General features: G+C 36.6%; 1 protein-coding gene across 4 annotated transcripts in view; it reads right to left on the minus strand.

Annotated features, from left to right (window-relative positions):
- Positions 1-2,239: 2,239 nt before the first annotated feature.
- Pcgf5 (polycomb group ring finger 5) overlaps positions 2,240-21,294 on the minus strand; it is a 61,852-nt gene continuing 42,797 nt past the window's right edge. For 3 of the 4 annotated variants that reach the window (XM_090346278.1, XM_090346277.1, XM_090346279.1), the window contains exons 9-10: positions 13,687-13,746; positions 2,240-6,338 (exon numbers count right to left, since the gene is read on the minus strand). In XM_090346278.1, the coding sequence (XP_090202404.1) occupies positions 6,291-6,338; positions 13,687-13,746 (108 nt within the window). In that variant the 3' untranslated portion in view covers positions 2,240-6,290. The remainder of the gene's footprint in view (positions 6,339-13,686; positions 13,747-21,294) is intronic. The other variant, XM_090346280.1, reaches the window with a different exon arrangement.

Genomic DNA, 21,294 nt, shown 5'->3' on the forward strand with positions numbered 1-21,294 from the left:
AATTGGAGATAAGGGTCTCATGGACTTTATTGCCTGGGCTGGCTTTGAACCTTGATCCTCACATCTCAGCCTCCTGAATAGCTAGGATTATAAGCCTGAGCAGTCATGCCCAGCATGACAAAAAACATTTTTTAAGTGTGATTCCTGTTTTCCTGCTTAGGACAGGGTTTTACCATTTCCTCCAGTTTTTTTCGCAGTAGATCATGTTCTGTTCTGGCCGATGACATGTGAAGAAGATTGTGTGCTACATCAGAGAGCATTTGCCTACAAGGAAAGTACCCATTCTGCAGCAAGCTTGGGGAAAGTGCAGGTAGGAAATAGGAAAGTGAGTCCTGCTGGACTGCATTGCACAGAAGGGCCTACCTTCAGGGCCCACCAATATTGTAACAGGATAGACTCATTACAACCTTCCACACAGGCCTTAGAGGTCCTGCTTTAGCAAGTGGGTATGCAGTATGTAATAAAACAAAGTCAAGTCCTTTAATGGTTGAAGGAAATGTCAATCAATTCATCTGGGCCTTTCTCTGGTCTTTGCTTTGTGAAGATCCTTTGGGTTTGATTAATCTAATACAATCAGAAATTCTTCTACTCTGTGTGTGTGTGTGCACGTGTGTGTGTCTGTGTCTGTGTGCACATATTTACCTAAGGTGTTCATTGAGAGGTAGTCTATCATCTCAGAACCGAATAGCTCAAGACTCTATATATCAAATATTCAATAAAACTTGCTACGAGAATACTACTTCAAGGAGACATTGTAAACTCCCATTACAATGTCAGGTTATTAATATTAAATAAATAACAAAGAACGAATTATGCAATCAATTTTAATAACAAAGATACTATTTTTAACATGGTCAAATATACATGGCTAAGCCCAGATTAAAAAAAATGTATCTAGCCCAACAGTGCAATCATACAGCTTTGTACAGAACATTCCATAGATCAAAAGAAAATACATTTGAGCACAAAAATAAAACATATGTAAAGAGAATCTCTAAGCAGCATTTTATTTCTGCAAAACAGACATACATTTTGTACTGATTAAATATCTACAAGTGCTTTCCTTTACAAAAATACATATATTCTTAATAGACTAAGTCATTAACAATGACCTGGGAATTCTTTCACTTCAATTTGAATGATTTATAAGCTAAGTTTTACAACCACAAAAAGGTTTTTATTTGTATTAAGATGTTACCACTTTTGACAAAAAGCTTAAAATATTTTGTATTTCAAAGTAAAACTAGCGACATAACTTTACAACACAGTCTATCATAGCTTTATGTATTAGGAGGGCTACTCTTTGTTAGAATGACCACTGGTATGCCATGTTGCCAGATTCAGGAAGGCAGCAAAACACTGGCACTTTCTCCGTAGCTCTCTGTGGTGGACCACACCTGCATTAAGGACACTTAGACCCCCATCCCTATTCTAAAAAGACAGAGCAAAAGAAAACTGCCCCCAAATAATGGTACGCTGATACTACCGCATTTTAATGTGTAGAACTCCTGCTCCAGTAGACTGATGAAAAGCTAATTACATAAATGATCGGGTTACTATCTCTATGTTATTCTAGATTAGTTTCTTATTCTACAAAGCTCTATAAGATCAAAGAAAACTATACTCAGTTTTTCACATGTATCTGTTTCACTTCATTTTAGATTTAAAGATAAATTTCAAAGAGTATTTCTGAAAAAATCAGTCTCCCAGTTTCAAATCATAGGAAAAGGGGGCGGAAAATCATAGAAAATGACTATACAGACACATCTGCATGAATATTTAAAGAAATTATTTTAAAGTTAACTTTAAAATTTCCCGAAGAGGAAGTGCTCAAGCATTTTAATTTTATTTGAACAAAACAACGACAGTAAGTAAACAAACTGTGAAAACTGTTACAGGAGGAGAGTCACTTCGGAATTACTAGAAATTAACGTTGCTTTTAAAAAGCCAAAAATAAGAAACTTCTGTACCAAGTACATTTTAATGATCTTTCAAACTCATGTTTTCCATGAAGATATACTGAACTAGGTCTATCAAGTCAGTCCAGAAACGCCTGCATGTTTGTGCTTCAAAAGGGCTTCTGAGCCATTAGTGTATTAAATATCTTTTAATTGTTCCAAAAACCACATCTAAGATACATGCTGTACCTTAAAATAATGATAACAGCAGTTTAGATATTTCGTGTTTCAAATCTAGATAAGATTTGGCAAATTCACCGTTTTGAAATTCCTACCACCAGCCAGCATCTCACTGTTAATGAAGTTTAGTTTCTTAGAAAACCCCCTATGATAGACCAGAGTGATGGGCTGAGTATGTAGCCACTGACAGAGTACTTGTTTGACCTGGGTATGCAATACAGTGCACTGCCATTTCTATCCTGTGTGAAGAGGCTCACCCATGACCTGCCTATCAGACAGACTTTGGGACAAAGATTTAATTAACCTTAGTAGTGGCTAAGACTTTCACATAATAGGACATCTCTCTTGATCTTGTTTTGTGATCCAGTCTGTCAAATGTTTTTGGCTCTAGGGCTAAATTCTAATAACAATAAAGTCACTAAAAAGAAACAAATCAGAGTTATTTCTTAGGAAAAAAAATCCCTACGACAATTTTGCTTTGGAATATAGAAAAAGCACTTAATGTAAATCCTTGCAAATGGGTTACGTTCTACACAAGGAAGAAGCATGGTAGCATGTTCATCAAAGTCTCTCTGCAATAAAACGTCTCATATTATTAAGAACACAGGATCTAAGTATAATTTATTTTATACTGCCTCCAGAGAATAAAAAAACTTCGTAAAAATTAAAATCTCAACTCTGATTTTGTTTAAAAATATGTGCTTTGCCAATTTTTTGTTTAGTTGCTTTATTTCTTTCTCTTTCTCATATTTGAGGATTTCCTAAGACTTATCAGATGGTGCGGAAACAGTGAACATGTTTGAGAGGAAATGTGTTCTGGGGACTGCAAGGAAAACCTCACTTCAAAGTCTTTCTTTGGTGATATTTTAGCAAACAATTAAGGTTTTTGCCTAGCTAAACATTAAGTTGTCATCTAAAAATTTACAACCGCTAAACTGTTAAAACTGTCTTTCTGACATGGTTATTAGTTTACAGTAAAATGTCTTTGGTGATTATCTATGTTCTTATGAAAATCTTTTAAAAAGAGATCACTCTAACCTGCAAGTGCTTATTTAGATACGCAACCATTCCTAAGTGATAGGTGCAGATAACTCAAAAATTTGTGTAGGAAGTCTAAAACAGAAATGCACTTTGCAATGAGGCACTTCTTTTAAATATCCAATAAAACTAAACACTTTTTACAATATTATACGACATACATTTTTCTCAAAGAATCTGTTTAAATTTAGGTAACATTTGAGTGTATAATATAGTTGAGCAAACTCATTACATTGATAAAATGTGGCACATTCCTGTAGGACAGATGTTCAATGAATAAAGAAATAATATTTAAAAACTGTTCAGAGACAATACCTAAGTTACTCAAATCCCATATTGAACATCATCTCATCAGTAAATCTTTAATTTCCTCTTACTGCTTAAGAAGTGTCTTGTTAAATTAGAGAAAGGCCTTGTCTAATTTTCCTATTAATTAGTGTGATTACTTCAGTTTAAAGTGATATGTAAAAACCATAGGCATTCTTATATCCAAGATTTCTTCACCCTTTTATATCTGAGTTTTGAAAAAGATAAAACAGATAAAATCTTTTATGGACATAAAGTTCCTTCATTTTATTTCTTAAGAAACAGTAGATGAAAGAATTGCTTAATTTTATGCTTATTTCTGATTTTACAGATTTAGATAATTATAGGTTCCTTATATGAAGAAGGTTTTTTTTAGCATTATATACTTAAAAAGCTAATCATAAAAGGTATCTATACATTTTCTCTATACTAGCTTCTTATAAATTCTGTACCTGATGTGAAGGATAATTGGGTGGGAATTTAGTGTAGGACTGCAGACAGAAAGCAGTCCCATTCTGAGAAACTCACAGTTGACATAACAGGTCAGTCACTTCAACGAATCTATGCTTCTGGTAGCAATACCACATTGGTCAGAACAATCGCAAATAGTGAACCTTGCCCAGTGATGACTGATACCTTTATTTGTCAGCTTTTCATGTATTTTGGCACATATTCCATTGCACTTCAATAAAATGTTACTAGCATTAAATAAAGGAAATTTATTTCAAACTCTCCTTAATTTCGAACTATTTCCTACATTTTCCCTTGGATAGTAGTGAAGTTACATATGATTGGGCAAATAGGCTAAATTTCAAGTAATCTTACATGCAAAACTCATTTATGTCCACAAGCTTTGGCAAGGTACTGGTAAAGGAGCCAGGAATCCAAAATGAACTTAGTTTTTAAAGTGTACTCTTAATATGTTTTGGGTTCAGTTAATTAAAATTAACTTCCATATGTAGAACACAATTTTATGTGATAGAGACAAAATGATAATAATTTAAATTCTTGGGAATGTCTACAAACTAGGTTTAACAGCAAAATAATTGAGTTTTAAAGAGCTAATGAAATTTGCCTTTAAAATTTTGGTTGTGAGCCCTTTCAAGAACACATAATTTAACAAAGTGAGGTTCAGATTGCACTGCCATATCCTTCACAGAAATCAGAATAGAGAACTGCAACCTTTTTCTGAATTGAAAAAAAAGAAAAGATCTTCCTAAAATTTCAGCCTTTTACATTACAAAATACATCAAGACTGAGCTGCATATGTATGTTTTACAATGTTTTATTTCTATGAAGCATCTTGAAATTCAAAAGGCATTAATCTGTGATACATTTTACTAGAGAATGTAGCACAGTGCCATGTATACAGTTGTCATTGTGCTCATGTCAGATTTCTAACGTAAACAATTTTTCCTCATTTCCAAGATTCTTTTCTAAGCTTCAGAGGTTAACTTGTTTCAAAGCAATTGATAGAACAATTTTCAAAGAGGGCTTTGAAAACAACTATACATTTTAAGAGGTTTAAAATGAAGTTTTTCATATGATTGAAAATAATAAGACTTTGGCTTGCAGACTAATTTCAAAATGCATGGAAGACAACAAAATCAAGGACATTATCATAGCTCTGATATTTAATGAAGCCATATGTAAAACAACAATCCCACTTTCCCCTGATTACTACAGTATCTAAAATAAAGTACTACCAAACCATTAATTTGGGTTAGTATATTCATCTACTATGCTGCATTTATTCTGTTTTATGCATATGGTTTGGAAATGTGATAAGTAACAAGTTTAATCTACAACTGCTTTGAGACTTTTGAAATCCACAAAATAGCTAATGTTATCTGCTCTAAAAATCCTAATATTTGAAAAACCCTTATACATCACCCTCTGCATGCCACAAGGACACACACCTAAGGCCAACTTAAAAACAAGGTATTCGTTAAGTGACAGCAACAGTGTAACGACACACCCATAAAACAGGCTGTACAGTGAGGTGCATGGAAACAGCACCCGCTTGTCATAAGGCATTAATGAAAGATTAACCTTTCCTACAATATAATCAGCTGCCAACATTTCAAATGGTTGTGAATCTAGTGTCAAGTGTACAAGAAGTCACACCCCATTTTCTACCCGGAGGGCTCACAGGCCTTCCTTGTGCAATTAGTAGACTACACACAGAGAAGCTTAGAATGTGTACAATAATGATGTGATCTAAGGAATAACTGGGATTCTTCACGAAAAGAACTTGAACACTTAAGAATGAACTACTTCTTTTTTTACATGAAAAGCTTACCAAGAATAGGACAGTGGCTCAGAAACCACTTTTCTTAATGTATTTCCATACAAAATATTTTCCAGATATAATTAGGTTCCTGTACAGTTCCTTTATTCTATTTAAACAAGAATTAATAAAATAGTTAAGTATGTGAAAAGTGCAACACCACAAAGATTGAGCCATTTCACTAGTGGAACTCAACATTAGAACAATCTTGGAACGGGCAAAGCAAAATATTCAGAAGGCTGAATTACGGCTGCACATCTGTCCAATTTCAGCCATGACTGACACACTGTGAGACAACAAAGTATCTTATGCAGATGGTTCAGTAGCAGAATGGCACTTGGTTTGCATTTAATAGAAACACGAATGCAACTGACAACTTACACAGACAATGGCCTTATTTGCATGCCGAAAATCTGATTGTGTCCCTCCAGTCCACACGCCTGTTTTTCACTGTGCAATCTGTTGACGAGTAAACAAATAGTGCAGTATTCATTTCGGTGAAATCTAGGCCCCTTGGTCTAACCGAAATCAATTCTTGGTCGATACTGCAATACCATAGGGTATGACTACAAAATAAAGACAGACAGTGAGTAAGACCGTGTTCACATAAAAACAATGCAATTTACATACAGAAGACATTAAGAATTTGAGGTTCCAATTTATAATATTCCCAGGTACTAGTAATGATCTTGACAGTTTAAAAGATTTAAGGTGTCATTTAAAAATAAAAGGTATTATTTTTTTCTTGAATCACTCAAGTTTTCACTAATATGAAATAGAGGTCAAGTTCAAAAGTCTACAGACTTCAAGCACTGAGAGATGTATGTGATCAGTACCAGTACATTCAGGGGAGGGGTTATGGGGAGGAAACCACAAGATATCTGCACTCCTTTCAGGCTTAACAAGAGAACTGCTGACATTCATGGGGGACCTATTTGCAAATCTGTGAAACTGGAGTCTGCACAGTGCTTACAATTTGTTTTTGCATTTAAAATTTATTTCAATGGTGTTTTAAGGAAGTATTAAAATACAAGTAACTGTTACATGAAATGGTTAGGCCCTTGCCTCTTTTCAAGAGGCGGTTGATATCATTAAATGTTGAGATCCCTTGTATCGCATAATTAAAAGGTCCATATCATCACTGATTTTGGAGGAAAAGGTATCATAGATGCACTACTATGTGCTACTGAGTTCTTTATGAACTTAGGAGGAAAGAGCTTTCTGCAGGTCTGTCACATGACCTCTGCATCTGTTTTGATTTCTGCTTTCCTTCTTCTATACAGGCCACATATCAGTCAGAAAGGGTCTGGAGAAGCAATGATTTTCCTTTGCTTAAAGCTGCAGGTTCTCCTTTTAAAATCGATTTTGAAGAGCTTTTCTGGCATTAAAAAAAAGGCTGAGCTCTTCCCCTGATGTTACTGAGTTGCATGAAAGCTCCAGTGTGTTCAAGATTTGGCTTTGCTCCTGCACAGAGCAAGTTATGACTTCTGGAACTATAATAAATGTAAATACTGCTTTACAAAAGGGGCTGAAGATCATACCTTGCTTGAACATGATGGCCTAGCAGCTGGAGTTCACAAAGCTGCTGGAGCCTTAGACAAGTATCAAGATCACCCTCCCTCCCTGGTTCTAAGCTCAGGCTTCACGCTTGCTTTGCTAGTGTCAGCTGGTGGTCTGCTATCCTAAGCCAGGTCTCCAGCTCAGTTTTTTTTTCCTGGTACTAATGAACTTCTTTGCGTTGGCTTCAAACTGTTGATTCTTGTGGTCCAAGTCTTCTGAGGAGCTAGGATTACAGGTGTGAGCCGCTGGAACAGGCCCAAGGTCATCTTTGTGTTCATAATGGAATGGTCATGAGCCTATGTATGTCAAATGGAGGCCTTTTGCTGAGTCTGAATTAATAAAGTTTGATGATAAGAGGAAATGAGTGGCTTATGTAGACTTTTGCAGAGCTGATTGAGAAAAAACTCTTTGAAGTGTTGCAGCTATGTAATGTTTAAGGATTATGGCAAAATCATTCAGGCCTAGGATGTCATCAAAGAGTAGGTAAAATACATAAAATAAACATAAAAATTTGGCTCATTTAAAATGGGCAGGCAGGCTGGTGACCTACATCTGTAATCCTAACTAACTCAAGGGGTTGAGATCTGAGGACTGTGGTTCAAAGTGAGCATACGCAGGAAAGTCTGTGAGTCTCATCTCCAATTAACTATCAAAAAAGCCTGAAGTGCAGCTATGACTCAAGTGGTAGAGCACTAGCCTTGGGTACAAAAGCTCCGGGACAGAGCCAGGTTCTGAATTCAAGCCCCAGACCAGCAAAACTAACAAGAAAAAAGAAAGGGGAAGGGGCTCAGATAGCCACTGACTAATATATCTTAAGTGCAGGTGAATGCAAACATTTAGTAGGGTGAATTTCCAGTTCTTTCATATAGTTAAAAGGGGCAGACTGAAATTCTAAAATCTTGAACTTACACACTGAGCAGACTCAATGTTTCAGCTCAGAACATGACTGGAAGGTAGGAATAATGACATGCTAGGTCAACTTTGCCACTACCTGTTTTCTAAGGGCTACAGGGCCCCTCCCCCCAAAAAAGACTTTATCTCAAGAGTTCCATTATCTTAATTTATTCTGGTTTTAATTTTATTAATTTCATTTTACTCCAGCAGAATCAGGTTATCTAGAAGTGAGGTACATACAAATGAAACTTTGCATTTTATAATACTCTCTGGGTATTTGTGAAGCTCAGTGATCTGAGACCACTAACATACCTATAACTTAACATAACTTCACCAGTTATCATTCCAGCCCTCTCCAACCCACATATGATCTGACAATCTTTCTTTCAAGCTTTGCTTCATGTTCCTCATGATTGGACTTGTATACTTTCTGCAACTAAGCAACTTATTTATGCTAGAAAATATAAATCACATACATGGAAGTATCTACCTCCCATTACATACATAAAAAGAGGGAAGTCAAATGACTTGGTTGTCACTGGCTGGAATTTTCTGTTTTTGACTAGGATAATTTGACATAGATAATTATCTCTGTTTCTTCTATATGTACTTATGTTTAATTTTACTGAAATGTGGCAGAACACTGAAAACTCTTAAGATATACTTCAAGTTTTAGTTACTTTCTGAAGTAAAGGAACAGCATTTACTATAATGGAATACGCATATTATTATCTCTGCATTAAGTAAATGGACCTATGTTTCATAGAGTTTCTTTGTCCTCAAAAATCTCATTATGTAATAAAAACTAAGGATAGATATTTCAAAGTATAAAATTCAAATATGACAACTGTAGGAGATATTAAAAATATCTTGTGTTTCATTTGTTTTCCAGAGTCTCACATTAACCTTCTATCTCTACCTTTAGAATAGTTGAAGCACAGGCATTACCTTCATACCCAGGCCCTTCTAACACTTTTATTTACACAGTGAAAAAGAACAGGATTCGTGCTAACACAATGCTTGGAAAATAATTTGTCCACTTGAAATTACAGAGATGTATTTCCACACCTTTTAATGCACTGTTGAATGATGATGTATTTTTTTGTAATAGATAATGTCAATTTTACGCAATAGAAAGGTAATAGGTTACACACACACACACACACACACACACACACACACACACACACACACATATATATATATAGTTTTTGAATTTCCATACACATGTTTTTTGTTTGTTTTTTGCCAGTCCTGGGCTTGAGCTCAGGGCCTGAGCACTGTCCTTAGACTTTCTCAAGGCTAGAGCTCTACCACTTTAGCCTCACCACCACTTTTGGCTTTTTTCTATGTATATGGTACCGAGGAATCGAACCCAGGTCATCGTGCATGCTAGGCAAGCATTCTACCACTAGGCCAAACTCCCGGCACCTCACATACAAGTTTTTTAATGGCTGCATATTATGTTCTTAAATGAACTGTATGTAACTATCTTTTTGCAGCCTACTTGAATTTACTCTATTTTTTATAAATTGATGTTGATCAGTGATCAAGAGACACTACTAGTTCAAGCAGCAGACTCCTTTATAACAGTTTTTAAGTAAACACTGCTGCACTGACTGTCAGAAAATATTCTCTTCTTTTATATGAGTGCCTGCTACTCTAGTGCCTTGTCAGTAATGAGTACTATTATCACACTCCCCCTTAACTTGGCAACTTAGTAAAGAAAAATAGTATTTTATTTCTTTTTTTCAGTTTTGGTTTCTAAAGACATTAAACATTTATATATGCTCATTAGCTAATTGCATCTCCCTTTTAATGGGGGGGAGAGGTAACTTGCCTGGTCATGTGTTGTTCATTATTCTGTGCAAAGTTAGGCTTGTCTGATAGATTTAGATAAATTCCTCGTTTTAACATCAACCTAACATATACTGCAAATATTTACTTAGGAGATTCTTACGTGGTACTAATCAATATGAACCATTAATTCAGTCTTTTCCATTAAATGTGAAATACCACACCCACTACAAAATCAGTTCCTCAACTGTATATTCTTCTTGATCTTTTATGATTTCATTTTCAATATACACTACTTTAAACCAACAGAAACTTGTACTGATGTATAATGTGAGGCACTGGTTGGTTCTCTTGCCACAGTTTTAGTACAATTCATGAAAACAAGCTCAGAATTGCCTTTTTTATGGTGTCTACCACCCCCGGCCTCCTTGCCTTTCTCCAACTCACCGCTGAGGGCCTCTGCAGAATTGTTTTCTTGAGTACCCTATAACCATACATTCACATGGCTACATCTCTCACTTCCTTCTGACCAAAATCCACCATACCCACCATATCCAAGAGGAAAGACTTCCTTTGGCTACCTTATAAAATATTTACCTCCTTCAAATTTTCTTCCAATAGTAACGTTTACTTGTCTGATTTTGTCTGCTACAGAGTGTAAATTCCACAAGATAAAAGACTTACACTTATTTTTATTTTTACTTCTATAACCCTTGGACTAGAAAGATGGACCAGTACTTGTTAAATGAATTTTACTCCATTAATATATTATCTTTATAGACTCATATATACATTAGAGGTATTTCTACTAGAGGTACCAGTAAGCTATTCTTTATCCTCATATGTCTCCACTTAAAGTTTGTCTCTGATATATATGTGTGTGTGTGTGTGTGTGTGTATTGTCAGTCATGGGGCTTGAACTCTGGGCACTGTCCCCGAGCTCTTCAGCTCAAGGCTATCTTTCTACCACTTGAGCCACAGCGCCACTTACGGTTTTCTGGCAGTTAATTGGAGATACGAGTCTCATGGACTTTTTGTGCCTGGGCTGGCTTTGAACTGTGATCCTCAGATCTGAGCCTCCTGAGTAGCTACAATTACAAGCATGAGCCACCAGCACCCGGCTAGTCCCTGATTTCTAACTATAATAATACAGCTTTGATACATGTACCCACTTATCAAAACTTTAAAAATGCCTTTACTGATGATCTTTAGAATGACTTTTTTCAAGTCAAACAAGAATCTAGTAAACATGTGTTTGGATTTACAATAAACTAAATAATCAAGAGAATTAACATCACTATACTTTTCAATATACTATTTAAAATTTTCTTATGTATGAAACAGAATTTTGCACATACACCATATGTTTGTTCTTAGGAAATATGTGCTAAAATAACTGGTCAGTTTTCCTGATATGTTATCTATTTTTAAATAGCTTCACAAAAAAAACCCCCAACCTAGATACATATAAAGAGCATAATAAAAGTAGGAGCTAGCAAGAGGAAGAAAGGGAAAAGGAGGCAGAAAAAGTGGTGAAATGTTAAATAATCCAGGTAAAAATTATTTCTTGAAATAATTGCTTCAACCTTTTTATTGTTGTTGTTCCAAAAAAGCTCCAAAATAACAAGATGTTAGAAAAAAATCAGTACTCAACACTGAATTTTATCAAGTGCCTTTTCAGAATTGAGTGGTGGTTTTTATTGGGTGTGAATAAAATGTGGGGCTATGTCTGTCTGTCTGTCTGCCTGCACGCCAGTCTATCTGTCTACCTAACAACCAACCTTCTTATTCATGCACAAAATTAAGCCATTCTTCCGTTTCTGATAAAAATTCTGGTAGGTCTTGTTTTGTTGTTACTATTATTATTTGTTGTTGTCTGAGAATAGGACTTGAACTTGCTATCTGATGTATGCTTTTGCTTACTGGCTGGTACTCTCTATGTCACATCTCCAACCCCTGTTATTCTTTTAGTATGTTAGTATATTACTAATCATCTTTCATTTACATCCCAATGAAATTTAGTACTAGTTTTTAGTTAAGAATCTCTTAGTTTTTTCTATCATACTTAAATTATCTATGTGAAATGAATTTGGAAGAATTTTAAGTGCTAAGTCACTTTTCTTACAAGACTATTATCCATAAAAATTGTTGAAAACAAAAAAGGAAATTAGGGTAAATTTGAAATTTTGTCTTTATCCAGTTGTTCTTTAATATTAGGATCAGCATTTAAGAACATTTTTATTTCACTATCCACAAATACATGGGTTTATCAGTACGATTCACCAATCCATAAACCAGGCATGAAGCTTACATAAGCTGTACAGAACTACTACTGCTTACCCTCTGCCCTTATCTGTGTAATACAAGGAGAATGATATTCTTTCCTAAATGATCTTCTCTTGGGCTTTGTAGTTCTTAGTTTACTCTGTTTCAAAGAAACTAAGACTTAAAGAATATATATCAAAATATATTCATTTTAATGATACATTCTCATATGACCAAAATATTGAAAGAAATTTTAGACAAACTGGTAACTTTTTTTATTAATTAGCTGAAGTCTTCTTTTAATTCTAAAGTAGATTAATTTTATCTGAACCTACAAACTACAACACTCAAGTTTACTAGTTCACAATTTCTTACTGGTTACAAGGAAACAGGACAAGGACTGTCTCAATTTCTGGAATAAGAACAATGGATGAGGGGCTGGGAGTTTGGCCTAGCGGTAGAGTGCTTGCCTAGCATGCATGAAGACCGGGGTTCAATTCCTCAGTACCACATACATAGAAAAAGCCAGAAGTAGTGTTGTGGCTCAGGTGGTAGAGCAATAGTATTGAGGAAAGCCCTAGGACTGGCAAAAACAAAACAAAACAAAATAAAAAACAAACAAAAACAAAAATAAGAACAAACAAAAAACCCACAATAAACAATGGATGGCAGGGGTGGGGATCTATTTTTTTTTTCTGCCAAGAGCCATCTGGAAATTTATAACATGATTCAAAAGCCATGCAAAATAATCAAAACAGGCAGAGCCATTCAACAAGAAGCTTACTGAGAAGTCTGGTGACTGTCCAGTTACACAGAAAATGATCCACAAGCTTTATACTGTGTATGTACAGCCTACAGAGTTTATAGATCATTTCTGTACCCAACAAAATCCGTACTATACTGTACTTATCCCAACTTTCCAAACAATAATGTACTTTTATTAGATAAAACTTACTTTAGACATACATGCAGGTTTTCCTGGTATATCACTAAGTAGTTCTTTTTAAGTGGCAACCCAAGTCAAGCACTTAGGGCTCACAATTTATCTCCTGCTGCTCCTTCCAGCTAACTAATCATGTTCTTCATCTGACACTGCTGGAGGAGAGACTTACATGAAAAGTATTTACACAAAGAAGATAACCTAATCCAATACGGCTCGGAGGTTTCTCTGGGACTGAAATCAGCAATTACTGTAAGTTCTTTAGTAATGGACTTAACACATCTAAGTTCATTATTAACTCAGTACAATTAATTAGTCAATTCAGGAGAACTATTGGGGAAAAAATAAAACCGACATTAATTTTACAGAGTGACATGCCTGCAGAACTGGAGTCTGGGGTGAGCGCAATCCCTGCAGGTCTGGGGATGGGCATATGTTCCGTCGTGAGTGCCTCTTACCTGATACAAAGGGCCATCCTGAGAGCAGACTTGCGAAGCTGAGCAGTTCACACACCGAAACTGCGGAGGAGATGAACTCATCAGATAAGAGGCATCCACAACTGGACACATATTTAAAATAGTTTAACGTCAAACATAAGAGTTAACATGATTAATTTTAAGAAACATTTTGAGAAAATGGTAGGGTTTTTTTGGGGGGGGGAAATAGATTGGTTGAATGAATTTTAGCATCTAGCTATGGGTTTTTTAATGTTCTGCATACACCAAAATAGTGGCTTGCCCTTTCCACTTCCTTGTCAAATATCACTTCCCAGGAAATCTTCACCTCTTTGTGCACTGGGACACCTGTTTCTCTTATCCCTTCCTGAGGTCAATTTCTCCTATGTTTTTCTCCAGATTACCTATGAAAGAGGACTTATTGTTCAAGATTAGAGCTCTGGGCAGGCATAAAATTCACTCAACAAACTATAAGGGATCCATTTTCCATTTTAAATTATGTTCTTGATATTGCTCAGATTCAATTTTTAGTCTCCATATTGATTTATTAATAGCATTACATAATAAATCCCTGGAATCTATTACATAGTCATATAATTTTATTAGTTAAGGCCCAGCACTAGGAAATGGTAGCTATTCCATGAGTATTTTATGAGTAAGTCAATGAAGAAATATATGTTAACACTACTAGGAAGTTTCATTTGTAAATTAACTGCCTTTTAACAATTAAACTACTCACATTAAAAAAAAATCAACCCTAATCCTGATTTTTAAAATAAGCCGGACACTTGTTGATTTAATTATAATGAAACAACAAAATATATTTTAAGTTTTTTTTCACACTCTTCAAACTGGAACAACAATGAAAAATTAAATGCATAAAAAGTGAGCTGTGACTATTTACCATAGCAAAGATATGGAACCAACCCAGATGCCCCTCAGTTGATGAGTGGATCAACAAGATGTGGTATTTATACACAATGGAATTCTATGCTGCTGTCAGAAAGAACAACACTGCCCCATTTGTAAGGAAATGGAAAGACTTAGAAAAAAATCACATTAAGTAAGGCAGACCCCAAGGAACATATGCTCAATGGTTTCCCTCATTTGTCATAATCAGTAGAAACCTTGGGCTCTCCTAGCAGAGATTTAAAATAGAGCAAAACCTAGATACATAAGGCCATATAGTATGACGCTAAATGAAAGGACCTCCAGGATATAAAAACAAAAGCCATATAATGAGTGATTATTGTCCTTAGTGTACTGTCATCTCTTTGCTGTCCCTTGGTTATCTCATATTGTTACAATATTTCATCTTGTTATCTTTGTTATCTTGTTATATATTGTATATATGTTTTTTTTTTTTTTTTTTTTTTTTGCCAGTCCTGGGCTTGAGCTCAGGGCCTGAGCACTGTCCTTGGACTTTCTCAAGGCTAGAACTCTACCACTTGAGCCTCAGCACCACTTCCAGCTTTTTCTATATATGTGGTACCAAGGAATTGAACCCGGGTCTTCGTGCATGCTAGGCAAGCACTTTAACCACTAGGCCAAACTCCCGGCCCTATTGTATATATGTTTGTTTATTTGAAATAGGATAGGGAAGGGGGGAAATCAAGATGAGGGGTGGGGGTAGGGGGAGGGAAATGAGGACTAAGATATGAGAAAGGGTATCAAGTATGTGAAGCAATGTACCTTCTATCTCCTATTAATTACAATAAAAATATATGGGAAAAAAGTGAGCTGTGAATTAACCAGGAAATTTCTAAATTACCAGAGTAGAGTTTAAAAGATATATGTTGAAACAGTATACTGTATTTCCTTTTTATCCAAAATACTTCAGCATTTTTGTCTAGAAGTTAGTCCTTGATTTTTTTTTTTCTTTTTTAGTGGCCATGGGGCTTGAACTCTGGGCCTGAGTGCTGTCCCTGAGCTCTTCAGTTCAAGGCTACCGCCCTATCCCTGAGCCACAGCCCCACATTCTTCTGAGGCTGGGCTGGCTTTGAATCTTGTTCCTGAGATTTCAGCCTCCTGAGTAGCTAGGATTACAGGCGTTGAGCCACTGCGCCTGACTTAGTCCCTGATTTTTGTGGCCAGTGCTCATCCACAAGCCATAAGCCATGCCCAGCACTGATGCCTTTCAGTGACTTTTCCCACTCTTTGAAGAGTCCCTCATCTCTGGCCCATCAGAGTTGGCCTAACTATAAAGTTGCAGTAAACATTCAATAGGAATACAGAAATAAGAAGGAAAGAGATAATCCTTCCTTTCTTCCTTCTTTTCTTTTTCTAATAATCTCCTTAAAGTCAGTCAAGAGTCCTTTCCAAAGTGGGATATGGTTTATTTTGCAATCCTACAGCCTCATTAGGTATCTGAACAAGTCATATAATTGTCATTAGTGACTGACTATGTCTCCTAAAACTCTGTTATTCAAAGATCATATGCATTGCATCTCTGGGAAATTTGCTAGAAATACAGACTGATGGGCTTATGAAGACCTACTGAGTCAGAATTTTATTTTACCAAAATTCCCACATGATTTGTATTTGCATTGAAGTTTAAGAAATAGTTTTTTCCTTTTTCTTTTCTTTTTTTTTATTTTATTTTTGGTTAGGCTTCAACTCAAGGACTGGGCTCTGTCCCTAAGCATTTTTTGCTCAAGGCTAGTGCTCTACCACTTTCAGCCACAGACCTACTTCCAGTTTTCTGGTGGTTAACTGGAGATGAGCATCTCATAAATTTTTCTGCCTTGGCTGGCTTGGAACAGTAATCCTCAAATCTCAGCCTTTTCAGTAGTCAGGATTACAGGTGTGAACCACTAGCCTCTGGTGAGAAATAATAGTGTGTGTGTGTGTGTGTGCTTTGTCGGTCATGGGGCTTGAACTCTGGGCCTGCAAGCTGAGCTCTTCAGCTCAAGGCTACCATCCTACCCCTTGAGCCACAAAGCTACTTCCAGTTTTCTAGTGGTTAACTGGAGCTAAGAGTCTCATGGATTTTAATGCCTGGGCTGGTTTTGAACTGCAATCCTCAGATCTCAGCCTCCTGAGTAGCTAGGACTACAGGTGTGAGCCACCATGCCAGGTGAGAAATACTACTGTTAAAGTAAGTTTTCTTCCCCCTCTTACTAATAAGCAGTAAGTCAATAACAACTTTGAGCTTAAGAATAGTGAAATGGCAATAGTTACAAACTAAAAAAAAGTCTTATTGTTTTGATTCCTAAAAATATAAACATTTTTTCAATATTGTACTCTGATTAAGACTCAGGCCCAGATAGGGCAGGGGACACATAGACAAGTAGCCAAGCCTACAGTGGCACTAGCCTAGGATAAAAGAAATCAGTGACACAGAAGCTAGATGGCACAGTACAGATGCTTCAATACTTGAGAAGTAGGAGCAAATAATTCCCCTGGGACTCTCAAATAGGAAAAGGAAAGATCTAAATAAGGAACAGCTTTTTCTGAGGTGAAAAGACTCACAGGGTAGCGGTGGTACCCAAAACAATGAGTAGAGAAAACTGCGGGTTGACTCAGTCATAGTTGGAGTGTGGAACACAAGACAGTGCACAGAACTGAGTAGTAGGAAAAACTGGAAAGAGCTTGGTCCCAGTCCAGTGCTCACCTTGTCCTCTCACATGAGGTTTTCAATCCCTTTACCTCTCTTCCCTGAGTGGATTTCCTTTCACACAGTACCTAGACCCTGCTATCCTTCACATCTCAGCCTAAGGATCACTTTTCTGAGGCACTTTCCATGACCTTTATGAATGAGCCAAAACATAACTGATGCTTTATTGAGATTATTATAATCATTCCTGCTATGTCAGATCTTTGAATGACTATACTTGGTTTAGATCTTTTCCTTATAATAATATAACTCATAAAGCATTTCCTCTATCCTGTTTGCTACTAGTATGTACCACACCATTATTACTAGTATTTAACATAACATTAAAATGTTTAGCACAAGTTTCAGACATCCTTTTATCCAAAAAATATACTTCATGTTTATACTGGATATAAATATACCCCAAAGTCAATGATCTCATAAGTGAAAGTACAGAAACATACATTTATATCAACTTACTGCTGCAGCAGTAGAGTATCTTATAACATAACCAAAAAAAACTTTGTATCCTTTGCTATGGTGCTTAGTAACCCTGGTTTCATGTTGGAATCATGTGCTCAACTTAAAAAACTGTTTCCAGTAGGTTCTCATTCCTTGAGGCTTGCCTGGAGTACAATGATTAAGGCCAATAGCTTTTTTCGGTAACTGACTCCATCGGCCACTTTCCAAAGACACCATGGTGATGGGTGATGGAGTCAGTTGAATAAAGATTCGACTAAAACTTTAACACTCCAATAAGGTCGAACTGAGAGTTTAATAGATTGTCATTTTCTAACATTTTTTATTGATTACATATCAGGAATTATCACCTTAAAAAGTCAGGGTAATTCCAGATAACTAACATGACAGCTTCATACATTAAGACATTAAGTTAATTTCTTCAAGAAAACACATAACCTACTTTATTAATTAATGCCTTCATTGTTCTAAAACAGTAATGCCACTGTGATCAATGTTTTTATACTATGTTCCATGGGATTAAAAAAAATTGAGACAGAGACAACGATATAGCTCAATGACTACCCTAGGCACTGGTTTTGGTTCCTAGCACCACAATAAAAGAAAAATAATAAAAGTATATAAGAAAAAAAAGAAAAACTGCAAAGATACCAATTCTAAGCCAAAGCAACCTATAAATATAGTGCTACACAATCATGATCCCATTCAAAAACTCATCTGAAAGTAGACGCGTCAGCTCATCCAGGGAGGCTAAGGTGTTAGGATTGTGAGTTCAAGGCTAGCCTGAGGTGCATAGTAAGACCTTCTCTCTCTCAAAAAAAAGAACAACAATACTAAATCAACCAATCTCAAACAACCAAAAATGAATCTAGAAGAATGGGTGAAAATAGCCAGTTAATAATATTTTTTTCCTCAATAGTCATTAAGACACATTATGACTCAACTGAAAAGGCACAAATATTTCTTCATAAGAAATGTTAATTAGGCTGGGAGTTTGGCCTAGTGGTTAAAGTGTTTGCCTAGCATGCATGAAGACCCGGGTTCGATTCCTCGGTACCACATACATAGAAAAAAGCCGGAAGTGGTGCTGAGGCTCAAGTGGTAGAGCTCTAGCCTTGAGAAAGTCCAAGGACAGTGCTCAGGCCCTGAGCTCAAGCCCAGGACTAGCAAAAAAAAAAAAAAAAAGAAATGTTAATTAATGTTAATTTATGCAACTTATCCTTCCCCAAATGGACAATAGCAGAATTACACAGGATTTTGTATGAACAAATGTTCATAAAAGCTATATAATATATAATGCATGTATATACGATATTTGTAGATAATAGTGACACCTCAAAACCTTGAGATAAAGTGTAGAACAACAAATTATATTTCAGATTACAAGGACACTAGGACAAATTAGAGTTACTGTTGTGAATATATGTGAAAATAAATCTATCTCAAGTGGGTTAAACTATTTAATATAACAATTACTAGAGGAAATAAAAATACTAGAGATAGTCATAAATTTAGGAAACAAACCAGCCCAAGCCCAGGCAGTTAGCTTACAGGCAGACATTCTAGTCTCTTGTTGGCAACAGATGGCAAAGGTGGGAAAGGGATGTGATCACACAAATACGCTAAGACTTGCTTATCAAAGAAGATTGTTTTATTACTACTGCTGCAATTGTCCATGTCAAGCCTCAGCCAGAACCATGCAATATAATAATCTGTACTTACTTGAACCTGAGCCAGAATTTTAAAAAATAATGAAAAACTGAGATTCAAATGAATAAAATTGTCTTTAGGGTGTATTTTGTGTTATTATTTTTAAGCAGAAAATTTCCACTAAATCTATTTTTTTTTGGTCAATTGTGGGGTTTGAACTCCACGCCTGGGCACTGTGCCTGAACTCCTTTTGCTCAAGACTAGCACTCTACCACTTTGGGCTACCACTTCTGGTTTTCTGATGGTAAACTGGAGATGTATCATGGACTTTCTTGCCTAGCCTGGCTTTGAATCACAATTTTCAGATCTTAACTTTCTGAGTACCTAGGATTACAGAAGAGAGGTACCAATGTCTGGCTTAAATCTAATGTTGAAATAAAGAGTGAATATTTGTTTTGGACAGGCTCTAGCCACTAGAGATTCATGAGTAAACAAGTAAAATTTTAGTTCGGGGATATGTAACTCAGAGGCATACTGTGTTATAAAATATGAAATACTGTGGAAAACAGAGAGGCAAAAAAAGGAATTAAGGATACTGTTGGGAATGGGGTCGTAATTTTAAGGGACATCAGAGGCTTTCTGGAGAAGATAACACAGAAGCAAAATTACTTAAGTGAAGGGGGTATAGCCAGCCAGCTGGATGAATAATTCAGGGAAGGTAGTCCAGGCAAGGCACACTTGAGAAAGCTTCATGGCCACGATGGCTGGAGACATGAGCCAAAGGGGAGGAGAGAGAAGAAAGAGAAGGGGAAAGAGAGGGAGAGAAGAGAGAGAAGGAAGAAAGACAGGGGAGAGAGAAGAGAAAGGGGAGAGAGGAAGAGAGGGAGGGAGAGGGAGGAGGAGAATGAGGGGTGAGAGGGGGAGAGGGGGGGAGGAAGGGGGAAAAGGAGGGGGAAGGACAGACAGAGACAGAGACAGACAGAGGAGAGAGAGAGGAAAAACAGACTGTGTGTTATATGTATGATACCAGGTCTTATGCTTTCATTCAGCTTTCTTGCTCAGAGCTGGTGCTCTACCAATCGAGCCATTCCTCTAGTCCAGAATTTTTCTGGTTAATTTAAGGGATGGAGTCTCCCAGACTTTCTGCCCAGGCTGGTCCTCCAGGTCTCAGCCTCCAAGTTGGCAGGACTTCTAGCTTCTAGCTAAGTGACACTGAACTCTACTGAGATTGGGCAGAGGAGTAACAAGCCTTCTGGCTGTGGAGCAAAGCACGGAGAGCAGCTGAGGAAGGATGCACCTAACAGGGAGACTTTCTGGGTGTCTAGGCCCAGAGCAGCAAGATTGTGATGACAGCACTTGGATCTTCTCTTCTTTTTCTCCCACGCCCCTTCCTTTCCTTTTTCTGTCTCCCCTTCCCCTTCTGGTGGTACCCAGGATCTTATCCTGGGTTTATGAGGCAGGTGCTCTGTCACTTGAGCCATGCCCCCAGCCTGGGGCAACCAATCTCAACACACTGAGACTAGGAAGACTGGCCCAAATAGGACATCTAAAACACAGAGGTGCCAGGCCAAAAGAGAAACAAAGAATAGATGAATGGTTCATTTTACACTTACATTCAAGGTAAGAGGTGGTAAGTTTTCTTAGTACACATTCCATTTGAGCATAAGATCTATAATGAACTTACAATTACTGAGTCAGTTTTTGAACTAATGAAGTATTTTCCCCCAAGAAAATTAAAATTGTTCAAAAATGTGATCAGAAAAGCAAGCTAGTGACAGGTGAGTTAACTGGTAGTCTATTAAAGAAATACTCTATGAACTAGGACTTCAGTGGTTTGACAGTAAAATGACAAGGTGGGCAAATTTTCAGCAGGGACCTGGAGAAAG

The sequence above is a fragment of the Megascapheus bottae genome, chromosome 15 (assembly GCF_031878675.1).
Source record: "Megascapheus bottae isolate mThoBot1 chromosome 15, mThoBot2.hap1, whole genome shotgun sequence".
Lineage (NCBI taxonomy): Eukaryota > Metazoa > Chordata > Mammalia > Rodentia > Geomyidae > Megascapheus > Megascapheus bottae.